This window comes from Puntigrus tetrazona, chromosome 2 (genome assembly GCF_018831695.1).
Source record: "Puntigrus tetrazona isolate hp1 chromosome 2, ASM1883169v1, whole genome shotgun sequence".
NCBI classification, from domain to species: domain Eukaryota; kingdom Metazoa; phylum Chordata; class Actinopteri; order Cypriniformes; family Cyprinidae; genus Puntigrus; species Puntigrus tetrazona.
This window is the reverse complement of record NC_056700.1, coordinates 7,189,755-7,206,495: the sequence shown is the minus strand read 5'-3', so window position 1 is coordinate 7,206,495 and position 16,741 is coordinate 7,189,755. Positions and strand designations below refer to the sequence as shown.

The 16,741-nt window shown below is 36.4% G+C and overlaps 2 protein-coding genes across 8 annotated transcripts; one reads left to right on the top strand and one right to left on the bottom strand.

The window, feature by feature from the left end:
- Positions 1-93: 93 nt before the first annotated feature.
- On the bottom strand, positions 94-3,195 carry rpl5a (ribosomal protein L5a). Its single transcript, XM_043221812.1, has 8 exons — positions 3,064-3,195; positions 2,572-2,641; positions 2,103-2,218; positions 1,869-2,003; positions 1,582-1,784; positions 958-1,135; positions 604-692; positions 94-262 (listed from the first exon to the last, which is right to left on the bottom strand). Exons 1-8 carry the CDS (start codon positions 3,064-3,066, stop codon positions 160-162), a joined length of 897 nt encoding a protein of 298 aa, XP_043077747.1. The 5' UTR covers positions 3,067-3,195; the 3' UTR covers positions 94-159.
- Positions 3,196-3,222: 27 nt separating this feature from the next.
- Positions 3,223-16,582, top strand: evi5a (ecotropic viral integration site 5a). Of its 7 annotated transcripts, none has more exons than XM_043221649.1 (18): positions 3,223-3,353; positions 3,974-4,071; positions 4,310-4,409; positions 5,298-5,451; positions 5,525-5,749; positions 5,833-5,907; positions 5,991-6,116; positions 6,550-6,693; positions 7,111-7,200; positions 7,307-7,398; positions 7,474-7,534; positions 7,635-7,688; positions 7,783-7,902; positions 8,352-8,489; positions 8,582-8,731; positions 10,370-10,516; positions 11,721-11,789; positions 15,897-16,582. In XM_043221649.1, exons 2-18 carry the CDS (start codon positions 4,050-4,052, stop codon positions 15,969-15,971), a joined length of 1,842 nt encoding a protein of 613 aa, XP_043077584.1. In that variant the 5' UTR covers positions 3,223-3,353; positions 3,974-4,049; the 3' UTR covers positions 15,972-16,582. The 7 variants fall into 7 exon arrangements, with proteins under 7 accessions (XP_043077584.1, XP_043077567.1, XP_043077558.1 ...); XM_043221632.1 differs by lacking the exon at positions 3,223-3,353 and adding an exon at positions 3,710-3,753 and having other exon boundaries at positions 8,394-8,489; XM_043221623.1 differs by lacking the exon at positions 3,223-3,353 and adding an exon at positions 3,710-3,753.
- The last annotated feature ends 159 nt before the right edge of the window (positions 16,583-16,741 follow it).

Sequence of the window (16,741 nt, the reverse complement as noted above, 5' to 3'; positions counted from 1 at the left end):
TAAAAGTGTTTTAAGTAATAATCCCAAAGGCATCTTCATTGTCAAATCAACATTTTCTCATTTTCCACTATACCAAAGACCACAAACACTGTATTCTTTCCAAATGATTTATTTGGAAAAGGTGCACACTTTCTTTGGAGCAGTTGACACTTCATCTCTTTAGTCATCATCTGCAGCAGCTTCCTGAGCCCTGAGGAAGCTGGCCTTTTTCTGGGCCACACGGTCCTTCCTCTGGGCCAGAGTCAGCTTGGCACGGTTCCACCTACAAACACAAGGTTTATCAGTGAAGAGAAAACACCTCATCTGGTGAGAATAGTGTAAAAAAAAAACAACAACCTGAAAATATAAACATCTGACATGTAGCTGTTATAAATAGCAGCTACAGCATATGTGCATCATCTTAAGCATCACCTGTCAGACCTTATGGGAAAACTCAAAACTTAAACCTTTAATCTCAGTCAACTATTTATTTTAAAAGCACACTTTTACATTTTTGCCATCAAAAATACAAACGGTCAAGTTTCATGGCAAAATCAATTCCATGAACAGTATTTGAAGAAATGATAAAAGAAATGAAGAAATGATAAAAGCCTGAAAACATACCTCTTCTTCTTGACTTCTCTCTTGGGCTTCTTCTCATGAACTGGGTTCTCACGGATGGAAGCATGGGCCTTTTTGTACATCCCTTCAACCTGCAGGAACCAGATAATAATATAACAGTAAGTAAAGATAAGGTAATGCACAAGATTTACAATAAATTAAGAAAATATTTTCAAGTATTAAACTGTATACATCTAATCTATTAATTTGCAATTCAAACTGATATTTAGTCCCCAGCATCATCATGCTACAAATGATGTGCAACTACAGATGATACAGTATTTGAAGGAGATGACATCTTTTTGTCTTACAAAAAGCAAAGAAATGGCAGTACAGTTATCTAGTAGAGTTTCTTACAGAGTCGGGTGTGATGCCGTTTTTGATGAAGCGGGAGAACTGCTTCTTATACTGCTCCTCGTCCTCCTCCATCAGATAGCTCATATACTCGGACACATTCTGGCCCATGATGTGCTTCCTGTGCACCTCCGCGTTGAACTCTTTACTTTCACTGTCGTAGCCCGGGAACCGTTTAGTGCTGAGAAAACAAGCTGCAATGTCAATATTCCCAGAACAACGATATGAAACACAAAAGCTCAAATTAGTCAAATTTCCTGCACAATAATTTGCATATCAATCAAGATTATTTAGATGTCAGTAAGTAGTAGGGAAGTGTGATTGCTTCAATTTAATGTAGATCCAGAGACTACCAATGGACAGTGATTCAGATCTACATTTAATTGATGTCAATATGAAAGTCTTTTCGGATTGACATTTACTTCCTCTTCCTAAAAAGACTTAACCTCAGACTGTTTCCTAAAAATGTAGTATTTGTCGTGGTATTTTAGAGTTCACTGTTGATAGGTCGTCTCTAAAGACAATGTTTCTGTGGAATATACAAGTTTCCTTTTAAAGCCAAAATTGCTGAATCAAAGTTCATAGTCTAAGCTTTGCAAAACGGGAAAAAAAACTGCCTGTACTTACCTGTGGGGAATGGACAGTCCTCCATCAACTGCTCCTTTGAGAGCTCCAAACACCTTATTCCCTGTGGTGGTTCTGGTAAGTCCAGCATCCAGGTAGCATGTAAATGCCCCTGGCTGGCCATCAATGCTTTCCACATTAAATTCATCGCCAGTCACATCAATCTGGCCTTCATACACCTTATCCAGACCAAACTTACTCAGCAGCTGTAAGCAGAAAACAAGTCTGAGTACGATTATACTTTGACATATAAAGAGTGCCAAACATTCTTAACCGATGAGGACATTTACCCTGCGTGCACACAGTAAACCGGTGCAGTAAGCCGCAGCATAGTTCGTCAGTCCAACAGCAATGCCATACTTTGGCAACTCGTGAGAGTAAGCAGCGCAGACGATCGCGTCGCCTTCAATCTTGGCATATGCGATCTGAAAAAGAAGCAAAATCGTCCCGATACATTCATCAACACAATGTTTATGAATAACATTTCGATATGGCTGGCAAACATGACATGGTGGTAACTGTACCTGGCAAACAATATCCCTGTTGGAGAGTCGAACGATCATCCTGTACTTCGGTGTGTTGTACTTGTTCTTGTCTTGAATGACCAGGCGCTTGCGGGCAAAGTAGTCAGTTTTTCCCTCTGAAATGGACAGTAATCTTAGTTGACTGTTGAAAAAACATTCTAAGCTGTCTTGTTTGTGTAGAGAAAGTTTTTATTAACTGACCGGCTAAAAACCAATTCAGTCAGGCAGTTAGACCTGCTTAGATTGTTATGAAAGGCTTTTACATCAGTAATATGTTCGGGAGCTGGTTTCATTAAACAAGTTTACCCAATAAGCCAGGTCTATGTCCGGTCTAATTTGTTGTCAATGATTTGGTAAAATTAAACATGTTTGGTAAACTTGTTTTATGAAACAGCCCACAGGTCATTTCATTGTGACAGATCAAAACATCCCTCAGTTAAGACGAAGGTAAGGAAACACCTCGACATACCTCTCCTCCTCCTGAACTTCACTTGGTATCTCTTGAAATACGCCTTGTTCTTGACAACCTTAACGAAGCCCTGCAGCAAAAAAATCACTCAATTGTTAAACTGTTGACGAGCAGGACTGTCAAAAAGCATATTCTGAAGCAATCGGACTAATGACACCCTTGGACACCTATGGCTAACTCAATAAGTGCAATGCGCTACGTGACAGTAAACGTGAAACTCAAAACTAAATTGAGGAATAAACATCTAACCAGGGCAACAAAAAAAGACCCAAAGGACAGAAATGTTTATTTAATGCGCTTTCACTGTCAGTAAAATTATTATGTGATTATTTAGAGGAATGTGCTACTGTCGTTCACACAGCGAGGGGTCTGATCGACTTAAATCTACAGCCATCCCGTCGCTTCAAGGGTTCATCTTTAATGGAAATCGAGCTGAAATAGCGGGAGAGGGAACGTAATGAGTAGAACGCTGTATTTTGGTGATTTACTGACCATTTTGTGATCGTTTGTTCTCCTTTAGGTTGGGAGACTGAAGTCTTCAGACTCCGATACTGCTCCCGCTGCACTGTGAAAAGGAAGTTCATGCTGCGCGGCGACCGGAAAACTCAAAGAGCTCAGAGGTGAACGTGTGTGCGCCTCTAGCGTCGTGGAGGATAAACGGCAGGGTTTTTAATCCAAAGCATAAAACATAAACATTTCATTCGACAGAGATAGATAGATAGACAGACAGACGCCTGACCAAGCTAATCAAGGTCTTCATGATGCAGGTTGTTTTTTTCCAGGTTTGTAGGTAAACTCTGTAGGGACATCGATCGCCCAGGATCACTTATACTAAAGTGCATGCTACTTTTTCCCATTTAGTTTCCTCCGATATGCATACCATTGCACTTATTCTTATTAAACGTTCACAAGTTGCCATTAACAGTAGCCTACTAGCAATCTTCAATATACAATGCTTTAGATGAGTGTTTAGATGAGTTGTGAACGTGGTGTAAAAATGTTCATATAGAGTTGCAAACAAAAAGTGTGAACTTCCTTAAAATAGCGTGATGCAAAACATAGATGCCACCCAACCTAATGGTGACACACAGTCCTGTTGACCCTAAAACTTCCTTTTTGCATATAGGGTAGCTTCTCTGTCACACGGCACTAGATGAGATTAACAGCAGACTCTCTTAGCAGGTAGGGTCCCCGAGGTAAACGTTATCTCTGGGCCCATATTTGTAAGCTAAAAATTAAAAGAAGTCATGAGAGGAAGTTGTTCACTCAGTCAGGTTAATTTAAAAACAAGCTCCTGAGTCACTGGTAGAGTTGTTATTTTGAGGAACTTTGACCAGTCTGCTATAAAGTGACATGTGATTCTTCTGTTGTTTTGTCGTTTTTTTCCTCTGCGGTATGGAAGAACCTGGTGTGACACCTTATGCCACTGGAACAAATTAGACCGAGGAAAGATTTTATGGAGATATTTGCACCCCCAAATGCCAGGAATCTTGAACGCTGGTAAGAAATTCAAGTTTTTACTATTAGGAGGTCAGTGTTCCTGATATAAGCTTAATAAAATATAATATACAGTATAGTTACTATGTATGTATCACAGTATGATGCATGTGTGTGTGTGTGTATATATATATATATATATATATATATATATATATATATATATATTTACATTTTGTGTGTTTTGGTGATGATTTAGCCTATTGAGAGAGATACTCAAGACGTCGTGCTTCTGTTTGAGTGTTACAGATGGATTCTGTAACGTCTCTGTCTCCCTCAACGGGATCTCAGCTCAGTGTGGATGAGATGAACTTGCTCTCTAAACTAGAGGAACAGAACAGGTCACTTTCCCACACCCATACCACGCTGGTTCCTATACAAACAACTACTATACATTGCGCTAATGAGACATTTCTTTTCCACTCTGTGCCCAACTTGTTTTTATTTAAAAATAAAAATAAAATAAAAGAATTTAATAAAAGAAATAAATAAAACTCATTCTGTTTGATTAGTCATAAGTTTGTTTCCTCGTGGAGACCCATATTTATAGGTTTTACTATTCTTGTAGGGGACAGGATTTGGTCTCTATAACGTGGTACACACACACATGCTTACAAAAAGTATGCTATTTATTTGTGTTTATTTATTCATTTATTTTTTTTTACTGTCATTCGACATGAAACCTTGTTAGAGACATTTCAAATGCTGATTATGCTGAATGTTTGTTGTATTTATTGACATTCAGCATCAATTAAACTTCCTTCAAACTAGTTTTAAAGACTGCATGCATATATCATTCAGGTTCATTTTACATCAAAATATACTTCTCAAAAATACCTTGTTTATTTTATTGACTTGTAGCATAAAACCAACATTATTATATGTATTACAAATACTTTATTTTTATACTATTATATTATTAAATATATTCATGTTTATCACACATTTAAAAAAAAAAGTACTTATTAAAATTATGCTATTAATTTAATTTTACATACATTCAGAATAAACATTATTAGTTGTAGTTCTCATTCTATACGTACTACATGTTATAAATATAGTTTTATATACTTCTTTGGATTATTGTGAAGAATTAAGATTTTTATTCATTTACTTTTATTAAATCAATGCTTGTCATTCATCCCTAATAATTAATTAGTTCAGCTTGATATATGAACTTAAGAAGTACACTTCAGTTCACTCCTAAACAGGCTATTTTTTCTCAACAGACTGCTTGAGAACGATAGTAAGTCTCTGTACCCTCTAAATGGGGTCCTGAGAAGTCCCACCTCACCCAAAACCTTCTCTTTTGAGGATGACATATGGGGTGACGTCATTAAAGATTGGGACGACTGGTGCAAGAGAAAAGTAGGACAGATTAAGGTAAGCAACTCATCCATCCACCATTTTTATGTCGTGACACCAGTCACATGACGCCGTACCATTCTTCCCTCAGGTGCTGACCAGGAGGGGTGTCCCGGCTCATAGGCGCCCAGCTGTGTGGCAGCTGCTGTGTGACGTTCAGAATGTGGCCTTAGAGCAGAAGTACTCAGATCTGCTGAAGAGCTCATCTCGCTCCGAGACGCTCATACTCAGAGACCTGGCGCGCATTCTCCCTCAACACCAGCTCTTTCACAACAAAGTTGGTACTTGCCAGAAACAACTGTTTAATGTGCTGAAGGTTAGAGAAACTCTACTTGTGATCATTCAGAAGAAAACTTAGGAATTATGCATTTAGATAACACAGTGTGGCTTTAATTACAGGCTTACTCAATCTTAGACCAAGAGATTGGCTACTGTCAGGGGAGTGTGTTTATTGTAGGTCTATTGCTCACACAGGTAATGCTTTCTTTGCCCCATTGAAACTGTAGTTACAAATCGTAGCCGGTACCAGTCAATGAATTAAGATGGTTACCTTTTAGATGGCTGAAGAGGATGCCTTCTACCTTTTTGTGAGACTAATGAAGGACTTCAGAATGAGGGATCTGTATAGATCCGATATGGTTGAACTCGGCTGCTGCGTTTACCAGTTTGACACCATGATTAAGGTAAACACTTATATTTCTGCTCTATTTAAAATGGATTATATGGATTGTTTGTAAAATGTCCTTTCCAAAAAACGTTGAGCTGAGTAAGCCACATAAAGCATGTTACGAACGATGTGCTGAAGTATCTTTCCATTTCCTGATAAATGTCAGATTTCTGAGAATTACACATTTGACAAGAACGTCGTTGCAGATTTCCAGATTGTAAGAAGGGGATAGGGGGGTAAAACTGTGTCACTTCTTTTTTGCTATGTGTTGTGTCCTCTAAGCAATGAAAAATACATTTAAATAATGCATTCTGCAGTCATTACTCCAGTTTTCAGTGTCACATGATACCATTCTGAAGGATCATTCTAATATTGTGGGTCACACGTCTTACTCCACTCCCCTAGAGATTGTCATCTGTTGTCTGATTATATTTTTTTCTTTCTGATAGGATCAACTTCCTGAGCTTCATTCCCACTTCCAGACTCAGGGTTTTCACACCTCTGTGTTCTCCTCCTCTTGGTTTCTCAACATCCTCCTCTCATCTTTACCAATCAGAACTGCGATTAGGATTTTTGACATCTTTATGTGTGAGGTACAATTAATCATGTCACTGCATCTCGTCATAAGCCATCATTTCACACTGCATGTCATTTATAGATTCATAGATATTTATAGATAAAACATGAAATAACCAGCCAGTGATATTTTAGTGTTTTGCTTTTATTTTTATATTTACTGTTTTCATTTTAGTTTTAGTAATTATGTTGTTATATATATATATATATATATATATATATATATATATATATATATATATATATATATAAATATATATTTCTGTTTGACTTTATTTTGTTTTACTTCTATTTATTTCTATCAACGTTTAGGTTTATGTTTCCTTATTTAAATTCACGTTTCTCATATGGTATTTTATCATTCATTTTATTTTTTAATTACAGAAAACCTTTTAATAGTTTTATTTTATGTACGTTATGCACATGCGCTTTAGGGTTTGGAGATTGTGTTCCGGGTTGGTTTGGCTTTACTTCACATGAAGCAGACAGAACTCATCAAGCTTGACGTAGAGGGAATGACGAACGTAATGGAACACCTCAGTGAATTATTCTTTACCACTTGCTAGGATTTTTCTTTTTACAATCATTACGTCTTTGAAATACTGCCACTTTTAATTCTGTTGTGTTCAGTGCTTGCAGAATCTAGAATCATGGGCTTCAGATCCTGACGGAATCATTGAAGTAGCATATCAAATAAAATACAATCCCAGCAGAATGAAACAGTATGTGTTTTTTTGCATTGTATTGTTTTATCCAATTGTCTATGCAAACAATATGATTCGTTTTATTGGTTTTAGGTTGAGACAAGAGTATGCATCTATCAAGACGAAAAAGCAGCAGGAGCAGGAAGAACTAAATGTGAGTGCTTGTTTTTTTTCCATATAATATTTCTCAACAGCCTTCAGATTCTAAATAAAACCAAAGCCATTTTAAACTTGTTCTCTTGCCTTATCTCAAGGGACTTTCCTCAGAGAACAAACATTTAAAGCAGAGGCTTGCCTTACTGGAAAAGGTAAGTGCATTACAGTGCCTTTATGTAAATGTCAATGATTTTTTTTCCTAAGGATATGTTCATGCTCTTACTCCCACATGTGCCGACTATCCAGAGGTGCTCAGAAAAACTGGTGTCACAGCTAAAGAAAGAGCTGGAGAAAACTCAGCTAAACACAGCCAGGTCACAAAGCGCTTTAAAAGAGATGCAGGCAAACATCTTGCAGATGGAAGAGGTCGAAATTAAGTTAAATCGTCCATGCAAACTTGTTTTACACACATTAATGTGAAGTATTAAGCACAGTTTTAGAGTGCTGCAGTGATGACCTAATTTTGTTGGCCAACTCCGGTTGCAAAAAAAAAGACTTTTCCTTTGGCTTGAAAAATAAACTTTGTGACTAGTAAAAATCTACGAATCGTACACATTTTGTTAATCAAGATAGTCTTCACAAATAAACACAGCTATAATTGATTTAAGCCAGAATATTTGTTTTAAAGCACGATTCACTTCAGAACGATAGAACCGGAGCACTCAAATGCTAACCCTTTGGCCTACAAAAATAGACCATCCTTAGTGTATTCATAGGCTATAGTGAGTTAAAGCATGTTAGACATCACACACTTATGTTTAGCCGGGTTTGAGGTTGCTTCCGTAATTAAAAATGCGTGCGTGTCTGTGTTGTAGAAAAGCGATGTGGCTAATGGGGACAGTGTGATGTATCTGCAGACGGAGCTGATCGGCTGTAGATTGCAGGAATCGGAGGCACTCACTGAACTCAAAGTGCTAAAACAGCACATTAAAGACCTGGACGAGAAGTGGCAGGTAACTTTTGCACGGGGTTAAAGAATTTAAGATATTCATTGTTCAATATACCGTAAGAGCGGGTTATCAAAACCTCACTGTCTGTCTGCTAGAAGCAGCAGGTGCATTGTGGAGGTCAGCAAAAGGTCACCAATGCACAAAATGGACTCCAGGGGGAGCTGTTAAGCACAAGACTGAAGGAAGCGCTCGCTCAAGCCGCTCTTAAAGAGAGCCGCCACAAACTGATGAAGCTGCAGACAGAGGTTAAAACCCCCAGCTGATAATATCTGCTGCTTTATAACTGTATGCACTGCAATATGAAGGATAGAAGAGCAAAGATCGCTTAGTTCTGTTCGCTTACTCGTTGGACTGGTTTTAAGAAACGGTTTAATATTTAAATGCACTATAATTTTAAAGTTAAGTGCATTTAAAATATAAAATATGCATGGTATTGTAAAAATATATAATAACCTGTGACGCTCTTGCATTTGCACGCGTGCACGGGGACAATCACTGACGCGTGAAAAACGAAATCCTCCATCCTAGATTAAAATTCGTGTCTCTCCAATAAACCAATAAAGGGCCCTCTCGTTCTCGCTTGCATACAGATCTGCAGGTCGAGATAATTCTTTCTCAGAAGCTATAAATACCGTTAAAGTGTGGGAATTAAACCGCGCTAGTAGCCTCGCTAGAACGCCCCAGTGGTGCGCGCGCTGATCCTCACGAGCCGCTGAAGACACGACGCACATCAAGGCCGCAGCGCTGTGTGACTCGAGCAATCCGTTTCGCTTCAGTCGTGCTGCGTGATACAGAGGACGAAGCCTTACAGTATTTGTTTTGTTGTTGTTGTCGTCGTCGTCGTCTTTATTTTGCCGCCGAAAGGGGGGAAATAGAAAAGAAAGAAATAGCGGCTTTTATCTGCTTTAACACAGCCAGTTCAACAAATGTATAGCGTCGATTAGTTATTTATAATATTGGCATTCATGTTAAACATTCATTTTTATACATTACATATATATATATATATATATATATATATATATATATATATATATATATATATATATATATATATATATATATATATATATACACACACACACACACATACAGATAGAAACAGAAAAGTTTAATACTTTATTGTGCAAATAAATTATAATACAATGAACTTAACATATTTAATCATTTCTAGCATGGACTCTTACATTTCAAATGTAAAATGTAGGCTGTGAATTTGTTTCCTGTATTAATTTACTAACGTTTATGAATTTTATATTTTAATCAACATTACCATTTCTATTATTATTATTATTATTATTATTATAGTGAAAACCATTTATTCGAAAAGTAAATCTTTGTAAAGCTTTGTTGGGGACACTTAACTTCTAGAGATTGTCGTCAAATTGATTACAGAGACCGTCTCTGCATTTAATAACAAATTGTTCAATCTCGTCATTATAACATCCCTATCATTGTATTCTTCTACTTTATACTGTTCAATGCTTTGATACAACCTGTGTTGTTAAAAGCGCAATATAAAAACTCATTATTTATTTATTGATAAAAAACATTTTTGACCATTTATCATAATAATTGCCTTTGATTTTATTGCATTTTATTTAATATTCACCTTCTTTTTAATATGAATCTTTTTTATTATGTTATTCATGATGTGTTTATTTTATTTTTAATGCATACATATTTCATACAAATTTGTGTCATTGCATCATGATGAAACATCCTGAGATTTCAAAATGATTCTCGCCTCTGATTGGGAAACGTTACAAAGATGTCTAGAAATGTCTATGGGTGTGAAAGACAGCACACCTAAATCAGATTCTGACAAACTAAAATCTCTCCAAGTCAGTCCTCTTACTTTAATGGTTCTCTTCTCACTACAGAACACAATTTACAGCAACCAGCTGAAACGTATCGAAGCGCATATAAACATCCAGCGAGATCATCTGCAGGAGTTGACGTCTCAGAACCAAGATCTGTGCAGCCAATTACAACAGAGCAGACGGCAGTTTTCTACTGTTCAGTGCAAGGTAACACCACACCTGACATCATCTGCTATTTGACGGTCTGGAGGTGTCTAATTACAGTGTCATTTACCCTCACTGACTTCCTTCCTTCGGGCTAAATTAATCCTGTTCTGGACAAAGAGCATCATTCAATTTCTTAAGGGAATATTTTAGGTTGAGTTAGGGTTAAGCACAATCAACAGCATTTGTGGCATGAAACCACAAAAAGGGATTCCCAGTTGTCACTTTTCTTCCATAAACCAAAAATCTGGGTTATAGTGAGGCACTTACAATGGAAGTGAATAGAGAATGAATTTGTGCATGTTAAAATACTAAAACGCAGTTTTGGTACAGCTACGAAACGTATACATTAACATGATTCTGGTGTGAAAAAAACTTGCTAGATAACATTGTTCTGTGTAAAGCTATATTCAGTTTTTGAAACTAGCCACAAACACAATGCCATACAAAAATATGAAAATATGAACAACTTTAGAGTCAAATAATACACAAGTTTTAACAGAAAGAATACGGTGACATTTATGGCATTTAAAAATCTTACACATTTGTTTTTTTGATAATTATATGTATTGATGATAATATATTGATAATTAATGTTAAGCCGAAATGCAGTCTGAGCAAGGCAGAATGTTCTTTTAACTCTGAGAGAGGAAACGAAAGCACCTCACAATATACAAGCCTTTTCCATGATCTCTAATCACAGTGCATGCACAAAAACTTCATCGGTAAAGCTCAGATCAGCGACTGTTCCATTTATTCATTACACATGATATATGACACACATGTGCAAGAACGGCCTGTCTGTTGATCACTCAAACAGCTTTGAGGGGAACCGGTATCTTCTGCTTTTCTAGAGGCAGATCTACGATAACATCTTTCTCACTCTGCTGGCCAAATCTTCAGATGCTGGCGTAGTTCACACACTCAGACCAGGCCCCCACATTGCACTTGTCTATCAGCTCTTTTATGCAGAAGTGATTTTGCAAGAAAACGCGAACACTGTATCTCACTTTACTGTGAAACAGACAGCTGCTTGCATTAATGCCGCTGCAAAAGAGATCTGCACAAGATGGGCTAGTCTGGTGACATGGTGGCAGACAAAATATGGTTGTCTAATTTCAAAACACTGAATGTTACTTCACTGCTCGTACCGTGGCTTCATTCGCTGTGCTTCAGTAAATTTAAGAGTTGTTTACCTTTTTCACAGCGGGACAAAGAAGCAAACTTGGCCGTCACTGCAGTTCTTCAAAAGCAGATCACAGAGTTACAAATTCAAGTATGTTTGACCTTTTTCATTTCATGGCACATCAGGTTCTCTCTCTGTGCTTCAGCAGGCCCACCTATCCATAGCTTCACAGACTGAATGCAAGTTTTGCTCATAAGTGATTGGACAATTAGTATCTATGGTTATTTTAATTCACGAAAGGAAAGTAAAAGTCTGGGTAAATTTAAAATACATTATAGGTGGATAATGAGCAAACATCAAGCTCAGAATGACATAACAATGAGTAAGTCATGTTTACAGCGGTGTGTTTCTCTATATTGTACACATGGGCTGTCTGATAACTGCACATACTGGAGTGAGCAAGGAGAATCCTTTTCTTGAAAAACTCTCAAACGACACGTGGTGTGTTTGAAAGTTGTTTTTAAAGTTTTCTGACCCCAAGACTCAACTATTGTCCGCAGTTCTTCAGCTGTGGTCATTTAAGAGTCTACAGCCACTCAAACTCTCCTCCTCACCGTGCATTAGGACGATGTAGACAAATGTCATCTTCCAGACAGTTGCCTACTGGTCATTTTGATTTCCCTCCTATTTATATTTCTGTGAAACAGAATAATTTCATGTTCATAATCGCAAAATTGTGACTATGAATGCATTTCAGAGATATTTTACATTTTTTAGGGGTGCCAATAACTGTTCCCAGTGTGTATTTGAGAAGAACATTTATTTAATAGGCCTAAACATTATCATTTAAAAAAAACGATGGCGAGTGAAAACTTGGTTATTTCTGTCAGAGTTATAATATTTTACGTAGAAAAATAGAAAGAAAGAAACATACGTCTGTTATGCTGCATGTTATCATATTATTTAAATTTTTCATTATAATCATAAATACATGCACAGTTTTACAGTTTACTGCACCGTTATTGTTCTAGTTATTTGTCTATTGTGCTTAATGAAGCGAAAGTCTCAGACATTCACAGAAATAAAGCTTACTTACGGATAACGTGCATTTACCAAATATACATGGTGCATTTTAATTTAATGACGACTTTGAGCGAGGAAATACAACTGCAGCTTGTGCTGAGACGTAAAGATGTTCTACATTTTGATTGTCACTTGCTAGCCGCATGTTTTACATATCTTCAAGCTGAAGTGGTGCACCCAGACAAATAAATCTTCCAGTAAGACCACAGATTACAGGTACACTGCATTATTGTGTCAGAAGCTAAATAGTGAAGCTAAGACGTGCTAATGCTAAGTACTTGCAGCACATCACGGCAAAGAAGAACCAAAACGAAACTACTGACATGAAATGAAATTAGTCAAATACACGTGTCTCTATAAGCCATCAGAGCCGTGATCACGCACGCATGCTGGGGAGCCAGACTTCTCCTTATTGAGAGAACATATTTTCTCAAATAGCCACACAATGGCCAGGAAACTCTTAGCACCTCTCAACACGTCTGCCTCCATGTGATTTGTAGCACCCCACTGTTCAGTAGATTTACAACCAGAAACCCCAGCGTGCAGGTTCACGATGAGCATAGCTGATTACAAAGATAACGGAAGACCTCCTCCCATTGTAACCGGTTAACCGTGCCGCCTGGTTCGTTATTGTCTTGCCACATAGCATTGTCAAAAAAGGTGTTAGTGAGATAAACTGCTGTTCACATGGTACAACCAGAAGAGAATAAAGTCACATGACAAACAATCAGTCTACAGTTAACATACATGAATCATCAGTTCTGGTAGTTTTAGTTTGTGATTTCACACATTATTAAAAAAATCCTTTAATACACGGATTTCTATGATTAAAAAAAAACAAACTGCAGCTCGCAACTCACATTCTTGGCCAGTTTTGACCCAATAAAACAAACTTTTTTGAAGATTTTCAGCCATCTAGTGCTATTACTATACTTAGCACAATAGTAATATTAATGATAAAAATTAAACTTGCAAAACCGATATTTATGATAACGTTTATTTGAATGTATTGTTTTTATTTGAATTCTTTAAAATTTATAACAACAAATAAAATGAAAGGAAAACAACTGATGAAACCTACAACATCAAAACAAAATCAAATCATCAAATAAAATATATTAGTTTTGCTTTTTTTCTTTTGCAGATTTAGACTAACTGGCATTAAAACTTCGGGCAGCAGTTCATTTGATGTACACTGATGTGATCCATACACTTTTATTGTCTGCTTGGGGTGCTTTCATGTTTAGCAATAAAATTCAGTATTAAAAGTGCAAAATATAAAATAATATCCTATTCTGTTATTTTATTAGAAACATTTTAAACTATTTAAATATATTCACAAATATATATATATATATATATATATATATATATATATATATATATATATATATATATATATATAAATAAATATTTGTATAAATATATTTAAAAACATTTTAAACCAAAATTACATCTTTCATTTGTATCATTTTTCATCATATCATTTTATATATTTTTTAATAAAAAAATGACATCAGGGTCATAAATGTCTCAAATGCACTGTATAAGTTTAAGCTCAAAGTAGTTGCATGACACTTTTTTTTACTTTTTTTTTTTTACATTTTTTAAAACCAATAAGATGTTTCAGATTTAGACTGCTATTTTTTTTTCTCTAATATATGAAGATGTTTGATTCTACAGAGAAACTTTCCTGTAGTTTTGATTCTCATGTATAAATTTGCCCATGATATTTCCTACTCTTCCCTATCTGTAACGAACAGAAGCTCAGCGTCAGTGGTTTGAGGTCTTGTGAGAAACTGCTTCTATCAGATAACCTGTAGGTGTGAGTGCCCCTAAACACCTCCTGCTCGCTGACTGATTTTCTGTGGTTTGGTGGCAAGGGGAGCCTGTCTGATGAAATTGGTTAAATGCTTATGTCTCTTAATCTGGTTTGTTACTGATAGCGTTGTTTAGTTTAGCTCATAAAAGTCGCATTCAAAACTCATGATGGTGTTGGAGAGTTCTGTGATAGCTACTTCTCGTATCAGTCTGTACACTGATGTAGAATTAAAACGCTGTTCTGTTTGAAATAGGAATGAGAACGTATGCGTTCTGAACATGAATTCTCACGTGTGTGGTTTTGAACTGAAAGACATGTACGGCTATGATCAGTGTCTCCTTATTTAAAGAGCTGCTAAGCCATGCGCCATCTCTGATTGCTCTCTGGTTGAGCGATGGGCTCAAATTTAGAACTAACTTTGTGGTCGTGAAAGCTTGTATACGTCTCACTCTTTCTGCGAACACTCTGAGAACCTTGAAACCTCAAACACGGCTCAAACCCTATCACGGCTACTTTATGCAGCTATTTCAATCACGTACTCCCTAAAGAGATGCTGAAAGTCTCGGCGCTAGAAAAACACAGAGAAAGAAATAAATATATGAGTGTTTCAGACGTATTTACCTATTGCTGCAGTCATAGTGTCTGTTCGAGTCTTTTTTTTTGGTTTCCTGTTCTTGATGCGAGGAGGAGGTTTGTCACGTTTACACTCTGCTGTGTGCTGCGACAGATAGACTGGGTCTCTACTTTGACTTTACGTTTGATCTATTAGCTTTAGTCTCGAAGGACCCAAGAGAGGGGACAAATGAGTTGGGCTTTCATCAGTCATCAGAAGAATATTGTTTTTTTTAAATGCATGTTTAAACGTTTGAATAGATTTGAATACAGAATTGTATTCATTGTAATATAATTTAAATACAAATAATAAAATACAGTTTATTAAAATCGATAGTTTTTAAATGATTCGTCATTTCAATATTATTTATATTATATATATTATAGATATACCGATCTCTAAGAAAGTGAATGCAAAAATCAGACTATACAGTCACTATACTGTCTGCAAGGACACACTAAATCTATTGCTAGACCTACAACAGAATATTATTTATTAGTAGACCAATATCAAAGGCAAGATAGTAGATAGAGGTACAACAATGCACCATGAGGATTTTTTTTTTTTTGCCTTAATATGTGAGACATCTTTTCCACTTTCTATGGCAATTGTGGTCAGTTGTGGTAATGTCAGTGTGGAAACGTTAGTGTTGTGTGCCTTTAAGAAATTTTTGTTTTTGATAACCTATCACTTTCACTTCTCTTTTCGCGTAATACACGATCGATCTAATTCTTTACAGCTCTCCAAACATACTGCATCACTTTCTCAACCCGCACTGAGGCCTTCCACGTCCGCCTTCTCCGAAGCACAGTGACACCTAAAAATGGAGAGCTGCCCTAACGTCCAGTCGTCCTGTCTCCAGAAGCACGCCATCCGGTGAGACACTGAGGATATTCTATTAAGAGAGCTGCCCACAGCTACAGTGTCTACTATGAAAGTACTCTTCACAGTCCCGACTGTTAAACATGGTGCAACACTTTAAGTGTCATTGAAAAGAGACGCACTGTGACAGTTTTGCCATTAACGCTTGAAAGTGACACCAAGATTTCTCATTCTTACCAAAGAAAAAAAAAGGTTGTTAAATATCTTAGATCTAACATTCAAGTAACCGTCACACTGTAAAATAGGTTTTAGTCAGGGTCAGCCACAAATACCTGTACTGAAAATCCGACTGATTGAACAACAGTGATTTTCAGAAAACACTCATCTGTATTTCACCCAGTGTTACTGGCATCCAGGTTTTCTCTCTGCTGTTTCAAGCGCTTGTGGAAACTTCATCAATGTCACTAAATGAATCAATATGCAGTAAACCACACATATAATGCATTATTATGAAAAATTCAGTTAATGTTTTAATAATTTTCACGATGTGTAATATACATTATAGTCATAATAATATAAGATTATTAAAGTTTTTAAACTGACTTTCCTTGTGTTATTTTCTCTTTATTTTTATGAAACATATGCCTCTAATCTACCAATATACACATATATTGCACTATTATGGAAAATTCAGTTAATTTTTAAATAATATCCACCGTGTGTAATATACATTATAGTCATAATAATATAAGATTATTAAAG